This window comes from Triturus cristatus, chromosome 9, assembly GCF_964204655.1.
Source record: "Triturus cristatus chromosome 9, aTriCri1.1, whole genome shotgun sequence".
Classification (NCBI taxonomy): domain Eukaryota; kingdom Metazoa; phylum Chordata; class Amphibia; order Caudata; family Salamandridae; genus Triturus; species Triturus cristatus.
Window position 1 is genome coordinate 1,216,180,957 of NC_140592.1, and position 8,878 is coordinate 1,216,189,834.

The 8,878-nt window shown below is 41.3% G+C and overlaps 1 protein-coding gene across 2 annotated transcripts in view; it reads left to right on the forward strand.

Annotated features, from left to right (window-relative positions):
• Positions 1-7,933, forward strand: part of DPF3 (double PHD fingers 3) — a 499,249-nt gene extending 491,316 nt beyond the window's left edge. For both annotated transcript variants that reach the window (XM_085627278.1, XM_085627279.1), the window contains exons 11-12: positions 3,550-3,631; positions 7,094-7,933. In XM_085627278.1, coding sequence (XP_085483404.1) covers positions 3,550-3,631; positions 7,094-7,167 — 156 coding nt within the window. In that variant the 3' untranslated portion in view covers positions 7,168-7,933. The remainder of the gene's footprint in view (positions 1-3,549; positions 3,632-7,093) is intronic.
• Positions 7,934-8,878: the final 945 nt, after the last annotated feature.

The following is an 8,878-nucleotide window of genomic DNA, read 5'->3' on the forward strand; positions in this document are numbered from 1 at the left end:
CAACTGAGAAGCCCTATGATTGGTTCTTTTACTTGCACATACACAAAAAATATAGTTTCTTTGTAAATATGCCACTGTTCCTGCATATCTCAAAAGCTCTCAGTTTGGTTCTTAGAAGTTCTTTCTTGACAAGGTTAAAAACAGTAAGCATTGACCCCATCTGTTGGACATTGTAACAACCCTACACACAGACTATAGGGCATATCTGTATCGGTCTCGTATGCCAGCTGTGCCATAGATGAAAGATGACCAAAGGCATCGATTGTTTTTGAAAAGTTGCTTAAATCAAACATACAATTGAGGCTTAAAGCAGTAGAGGACATCCAGTGATAACAGAAATTCAAACCCCTATTTTGCTGTACGTTGAAAATGTGACATTTCCTGCTATAACACTCACAGTACTTTGTGCCATTGATCAGGGTTCATATATACTATTTTTTTAAAAATAGGGTGCTCCTTTATATGGCGCACCCTACAACACCACTGATACTCCAAATCTGCACACCTCAAATGTCTGTTTTTCTAGCGGAGTTTATAAGCTTAGAATTAGCACAGTGCAATCTACGTCACAATAGAAAGTGACAAAGCCTGTTGCCATTTTTACAGCAAGTCCTTAAACATAGTACAGATTAGCCAGTGCCATCCACGCTGAGCTGGAAAATGACCAAAGCCTTTTATCACTCCAGGCATAGTATTACAGTTTTGGACTGGAATGAATAAACGCAACCCCTGACATATGTTTTGTTCAGAGAGGTGTGGCTTTGCCTAGGCTCAAGGGAGCACTCGCTATATGTCAAGACAATACTCTTTCAGGCTGCATAAATTATGCAAAACAGAAAGCCGGGATCTCTGGGTAGTTCCTAAGTTTAGGTAGAGAGCAGCTCCTTTATTTGAAGCACCCCACAGCACCACTTACACTCTGAATCTGCACACCGCAAATGTCTGTTTTTCTAACAAACTTTTTAAGCATAGGATTAGCACAGTGCCATCCACGCCGAGATAGACAGTTACAGTCTATTGCCATTTTACAGCCTAAAGACTTCCTCCAAAATAATTTACTGTGACAGGTGAAGTTGTACGGCCATTATAATCCGTAGCGGCTGACTGTGGACAGAAAAGGCACATAATTACATATACTTTCATTGAAACCAAACTGCTAAAACTTTACAAGTTATCCTTTTGCAATTGCATTTATATTTTTCTCATTCCGAATATTTGTAGGTAAAAGGTTAAAAATAATAATTAGCAAAATAGTCAAGTGTATCATTTTACAATTATATCGCTCTTCTGCATGTTTGCAGTGTTCTACTCAAACTATCAGTTTAAAGGCATGAATCTCTTCTTTGTCTGATATTCATTTTGCTATCTAAATCTTTGGGAAATTAGGATGCAGGGCCATCCACATTAAATTGAGGGAGAGGTTGCATATTTATTTTGAAGAGGGAGGTTTAACTTTCCCTGTGTTCACAAATGGAAGTCCAGCTGTATCTAGTGGCTCTTATCCCATTTAGAACCATTTGGGAAAACTGCAGATTACAACTCGGACATCTTTACAATAGTCTTAAGAACTGTAAGAATTTTATAACATGGAGGTTTGGGAGGGGTGAGTTGTTGTGGAGCTAACCACAACACCCAGATACCATAATCCGTAAAATGCACATTTAATTTAGCTAAAATTATATAAGTTTATTTAAGATGTTTGAACCTTGCAATCCGTCCTCAACCGGCGAGGCACATTGAAAGGTAGGTTAACCAAGCAAAGCTCAAGTTCGGCTCAAGCCCGATGTCCGGCTCTGCCTTGGCCCTTGCCCCATGGGGACTGGCGGGCCTACATAGAGCTGAGCCAAGTACGCCAGGCACTGCCCCTCTCATTCCATAATGCAGTGTTAATAAAGCAAAATTGCTAAAGCACAGAAAAAGATGTGACTAAAGTAAATATTTAAAAGTGGGCTTTTCTATTTGAGATGCTTCTATCAAAACTGAAGATCAAACATAGCGATATAACATGTCTGTCTGAAGCTACGCTGCACTTCACATGTGTCTTCTTTAAGAAATGTTACCGGAGGAGCAGCTTCGCTGATCCACAATATGCGCCCTCCAGTCCCTGCTAACCCACTTGACCAAATTGTGTGCTCCACGACAAATCACTTCACAATGTTTACTTTTCCTTAGCCATCCATTCTGAGCGCACTTTGAATTTAAATGAATCTCGTTCAGAATCTGTGCTAATCAAAAACCTCATATGTACATGTTTCAATATAAAATAATCTTGCTTCACATTTGATAACTGTATAGGCCATACCTGGCGAGAGCATGACAAACCTACTCCTCTGGGGGCAGATCGTGCCAATCCTTGTGGCATGGGGGGTATTCTTGAATGTTTAATGTCTAGGAAAAAATTTACTTTCAATAAGTGCCATTCAGTTCAACGGAATAGCCATCCACACTTAAAAAAACAGGCAGCAGTTACAGTTGTAGTGTGTTAGATGAGTACTAACGTATTTTTATAAGGTTGCATGTAGAAAAATTCTACGTATCACTAATTTTTTTTCACTTTTGGTGGTGTTCAGTGTACTGTATGTACCCGGTATTAAGTTGTACCTGCTGTTTTATACTTGCCCTATTGAGAACAATTAAGTTTGGAGCCCAATTTTTGGAGCCCAATATTTTTCAATACAGGTCATTGGATTTGGATTATTTTCGATTGACCAGTTCAGTTAAGTCCATTTTACAAAGAATTTAATGATGCTGGTTGCTAACTGTACTTGAAGACAGGATGAAGAGTTATCAGCTGCACTTAGTTTTCTATTATTTTACAGCACAGTTTCCTGGGTTAAGTTACTTGCCAGAAATGTACAACCCAATTCAGAATTGAAATGTGGATTAGTAATCCAGTCTGAAGTACAGGGGGAAGGTGATGTGTCTTACTACTACGACGACACAAAAAGAGTTCACAAGATGAACCTTTAGGCTTACTGTATGGCGGTAGAGCAGAGACCATAAGCTGGGCTGTTAAGCAGCTGCTTCCTGGAAAGTAAGGAGCTACACAATGTTGACTTTGATGAGCGGTTGATATTGTGGTTAGTCTGACAACTTAATGTTAGTGAAAAGGCAGACCCAGAAATAGACTGTTGTGTCTGGAATAGCAGGCGAACCATTGGTTCCACTGGTGCTGCTCTAACACAGCAAGAGCCAATAAAAGTGCAACTGGCAGTGAAGAGTGTGAGAAACCCAGGCCCCTACTGCATTCTGTAACCCACACCCTCAGTTTCTTCTCCCCTTCCATTCCAACAGTGCGCACACCATCTTCATTGCAGTGGTGTGGAGGGACAAGCAATAGACCATTTGAAAAGCTTTCAGGCTGGCTCCTCTTGGTGCGGATTAACCACGTTTTGAGTCTGGATTACAAATATTACTGTAGACTGATTGCATTGTACTTTACTCTCTTGTGACCCTGCTTAATGGAATTGTATTAGCATGCAGAATTCTGTACAGTCTGTGCTGTTTTTCCGAGCTGGCCTTAACTTTATAATCTCATTCTGATTTCAGGAAAAGCTGCTATTTTGTGACGATTGTGACCGTGGATACCACATGTATTGTCTAGACCCACCAATGTCTGAACCACCAGAAGGTAACCACATGGACATCTATTCACCCTATGGAGGACCAGATGTTCTAAAATATTCAGATTCACTTTGCTGCTGTGATGCTTCTGCTGTTTTGTCAGTGAACTCTCTCTAAGTTTCTAGTCTAAGAATGGAACGGATGATTTAATATGATTGTGAACCACTGCGTATGTGACACCGGAGAAGCCTTAAGTGAATGGTTATAATTTTAGAATATAATATTTGCATCAGCCACATTGAAAGTTTAAAAAATATTACACCATTTACACACATATAAGAATTAAGTGGACATTGACAACAGTAAATGCTTGATGGATCTTAAATGAGTGTACCCAGATGCTATCTCTTTTATACTGAGAAGAGGTTGGTACCGCAGGTCTCTGCATCCCCAGCCTCCCTTTGAAATGCTTTTGACCAATCGGAAAGGTGTCATGGAATGTACAGATAGATGAGGTAGGGATGTGCTCTCTTCCCACCCTCCGCAACTCACACATCTGTTCCAAGCTCCATGAATTGTCCAGTCCTTCAACAAAATGGTGACGGAATGTCCCTCCAACATTTTTTCTGTTCAAGCCTTACTATAATATTTTGTCCCGTTTCAATTAGATACCGTGGTTAAGCGCATATTCTCCATCAAATCAGCCTCTTCCACACATCCCCCTCAAGCATATATTTTGGCCCAAAAGCTGCTTGCTCGTCAGCTCCTCAAGCTGTGCCATATATATTTAAAACAGGCGGCAATACTTTGCTCACACGTTCCCCTCTGTTGTAGAAACCTATGGAAGACCCTCAAATGATGAGTAACTACTGACCCATTTCATTACTTCCTTTTCCTAATATGAAATTGGAAAATTAAGTCAACACCCCGCCAGGGCTGGACTGGGACCCCAAAGCAGCCCTGGCAATATTCTCGGACAAGCCCCTGAAGAACTGCCTGGTCCCCTGAGGCTGGAAATGCTTGCCTGCTGTTTTTGTTACTGGGCGCTGATATTGCAGCACCACTGCAAAACCGGCCACCAGTAAACAAAACCGGACCCCACCACTACAACACCGGACCCCACCCTTACGGCCTTCCGGGGAAAATGCCCGTTGTCTGGTATGGCCAGTCCGGCCCTGCACCCAGCTCTCCACTTTCATAGATGCCAAATATATCTTGGATGCTTCTCAAGTTGGCTTTTGTCCGCATGACTATACTGAAACTGCCTTACGCATTTGCTGCTGGATAAAGTCTTGTCCTTCGTGCAGTCTACAACATTGTGGCTCCTACTGTTCTTTGCCAGAAACGTCCCTCTATATGAATTTGTGGGAAAGCACGAAAGTGAGCCACTGGGTGCAAAAAGTGATTTTACCACCTTTCTGTTCCCAACACAGATCTCTACCATGTAATGTTCCACAGGGCTGGTCACTCAATCCCACATTTTAAAATATGTTCTTATCTCCCTTCGCTAACCTGATCCGGACCTTGGATTCTTGTTAATGTATTATGGAGACAACACTCAAATTGTTGTCTCTTATGTGGGCACGTTGGCAATGCTTTGCCCTTTTCATTAATTCTGATCAGCAGTAGCCCATTCAATGAGCAGGAATTTTTATAAATGAAATGTTGACTAAACAGAGCTACTATTGTTTTTTCTCTGCCTCGATCACCTGGTTTCCCAATTGGTGGCTATCAGAACATGTAGCAGCCCCAGCATCAAAGATGGTTGCAAAAGAAATAGACGCAAACCTAAATACAGCTTTCTCCATTGAAAAACAAATTAACACTATCAGACCCTCCTGTTTTGATTACTTACATGTGATTTGTAAAATTATTCCTTATCGTCCGATTCCGATCATGCAGTGGTACACACATTAATTTTATCATGCTTAGATTACTGCAATTCCCTTTGCTTTTGGCCTTCTCAGTAAATCCCAGAAACACCTTCAACTCATTCAGAATCTCTGTTAAACTCCTTTTTGGCATCCCCGAAACCTGTTCGGTATCAGAGTCTGGAAGAGCTCTTCATTGGCTGCCTGTGAAACAATCCCCTAGGTTTCGCTCAGAGGGCTCACGTCAGCAAGGGCTGCTAGTTCTACAGACTAAAGCAAGGCTGTATATTTCTCAATGAGCCCTGAGGTCAGCGGATGCTCATCTGCTAATTATTCCTTGCATTACCCATGTTCATGTGGGTGGTAGAGACTTTTCTTATTTGGCTCCGAAGTTGTGGAACTCTCTTCGCAATTCATCTTTGCTCAGAAGCTAATTATTTAAAATTCTGTAAAGATTAAAACATGGCTGTTTGAATAAGTTCCTATTTTTAATCCGCTTAATGTCAAAACACCCTCTTTTAGATAACTGATGTGCTTCACAAATGCGCATCATCATCAGGGCTGAGTCTCCTCCACAATCGTAGGTGAAAAGCACCTTCAGCTTGTTGCTGGCTCCTATGATCTGCAGTCAGTGCAAACTTCCTAATGTTCGAAAACAGTGGTAGTTAATCTGGAATCTGTGTTTGTAACACTGTGTAGGGGATTGCGTACAGTGCATCTGGCATAGTCCCGTTTAGCAGGAATAGAGGTGCCAACCTCTGAAGCATGGAGGTCCATGGAGATTTATTGGGAGATTGTTCTGTTAGTCTGTTGGAATTATCTTTATTGTGCTAGGTAGCTGTTTTTTCATTTATTTCATTTAGGTGACTAAAGATTTAAACTAGCCGAGTTAGTGGTTGGTTAGGGAGAGACTTTGTGGATGGTGAATGGCTCCTAAGTTTTTGTAGCGCCAAGGTAGTCTGCTTCATCTCATTGAACACGCCAGGGCTCTCTAACATCACTGGATGCAGAATTGAGCAGTTTATATGACTTTCACTGCGTCAAACTTGGGCTGTTGTGATCTAAGAGCAGACTGCACAATTGTGGCATCTAAGGAGTAGTCAGGATAGATTTGATATAAGACCGGCAAGATGGAGAGACCTGGTGAACCTCTCTAGGTCCAATACAGATTCTTAACCTCCATCATTGTTCTGTCATTGAGGTTGAAACTAGACAATCCGAATGAGGAAAAAGAGGCATCTTTGGTGTCCAAGATTATCTCAATGCGGGTGATTGCCTGCTGTAGGCTAAAACAGTGCTGGGTGTCTATAAGTAAGTGGAAGCACCCAAAGCAATATAAAAGTGTTCGCCCCTGTTTAACAAATCTCACTTTATCAAAAGCTTTAAAGCAGCACCATGTGATTCATGTACAAATGCTCATTTCTATACAGTAACTAATGGATGTGAGTTTGATGTCCGTAAAAATACAGCACTCACATTTTTTTTTTGTAATGCTTTCAACAAAATTATAAGTTTTAAATTGTTGGTATGGTGAGCGAATGGACTGATGACAAAGAGTGAACTGTTGGATGTGTGAAAACCGGATGGGAAATCCTTTGTGTGCCGTTTTAGACATTGCAAATAGGTGAAAGTAATTCAAATGTCTCATCCTTTTGCAGGAAGTTGGAGTTGTCATTTGTGCCTTGACGACGACCCAAACGAGAAAGCCACCACATTCGCTGAGACACCTTAAATCTTCCGCGGGTTTTGATACTGCCTTATGCTACGGACTTCAAACAAATGCTTCCTTCACAGTTTGGAAAAACAGGGATATGAAGAAGAAGCGGTGCAGTTATCAAGATTTCTCTATGCCCGGAATCAGAGGCATTTTGCTAGAAGATTTTTATTTTAATATCCAAAGTCATATCTCCGACCTTCCATTTATCTGTTCTTCAGCAATGTTCACTGCCCAGAAGAAGTAACAATTCCTAGCCAGTTTTGTGTTGTGTGTCATCGTGGACTCGGTCCACATTGTTATCTCTCATTTGTGGAACCTTCATTCTTAGAGGACAATGGAAAGTTCCAAATATGTGATTACTGCAAAGGATAGCAGTATGTCATTTTCTTTGATTCTATGTCTGGTGTTCCTTGGATACTTGTTTTCTATGGCAGGACAGTAGCATGAAAATCAAAGACCAGAAGATGGACTTCCGGAAGTATATGGGACCATTGCATGCCATAGAACTGGATAATCTTTGCCCCGGAAGCCTTCACAAGACTGATCCGTTTACCATGTCCACTTTTTTTTTTTTCTTTAATGTTACGAGGACCGAAATGGTAATGAGTGTTTTGTTTTTGTTAACGACACGGTCATTTTTGCACATGTTTTGTATATTTCGGTTGCCTGATCAATGTATCACATATTTTTGGTTTCATTTGCAAGACTAAACTACAATGATGTGATTTAAATTGTAGAGGAAAGACTAAATGTTAAGATAATAAAGGAATATTTCATCTTGCATGTCCTAGTTGTGTTAATTTGCTCACCAACCAACTACACGGCTTTCATTTATGATGCATCGTTTGTAGCTCTTCCATTTAATGTGCTTGTTTACATTTAGATTTTAGCTGAGAATACTCTTGAACCATAGCTTCTCCCACATGCAGCAATCTGTGTTCCTAAAACTCTGTCCTTAAATGAACACACTTCCCTTTTAGGTCTTGCCTAGGCAGCGCGTATGCGGTCTCTTCGAGACATGCTGTATTCAGTATATGGGCATTAAGCTCTGCCCATGTTCCGCCCATATTTACAATTGGCTCCTCTTCCTGTCCTTTGTAAATGATGGCTTTTGATTCGTCAATAGACTTAGTAGTCCCTCCTTAGTACCTCCCTCTCTCCTGTAACCTCCTCTAAGAACAGCGTCTCTTACTTGTGTTCTTACTCTATAGCTTTCATTAGCAGTTCGGGAGATCTATTTACTTAACGTACACAGCATTCGCAAGACGCCAGCTTCAGCAATGGTGGCCGCTTCTTGTTTTGGTTGACTTTTCGTTTCCCGCCTAAAAGACTTGGCATTTGCATTTCTTGATTTCCTGCTCATCATACGCGTTCCAAGGGCACCTGTTCAGGCACTTCCCCCTCCCGTGTTCGGTTTACTTTGTGGCCGGCTTGTTTCTCTGAATTGCTTCAACACCTAACACAGATACAGTAACACAGCAACTCTCTTCTAACTGCCTCTCATCCATTGAACAATTTAGAACCTTACTACATGACCCACCACCCTTGACTCATACACCTTCTACCCTAAACACACGCAAACAATATAAGCAATATAAGCAACGTGCCACACCTCACAACTTCGCTTCCCCATGTCTACTGCACAACAATGTTACACCACGAAAACAACACAGCACACCAACTCACTCTCAAACACCATTGCCACCACATACACACACAGACCCAT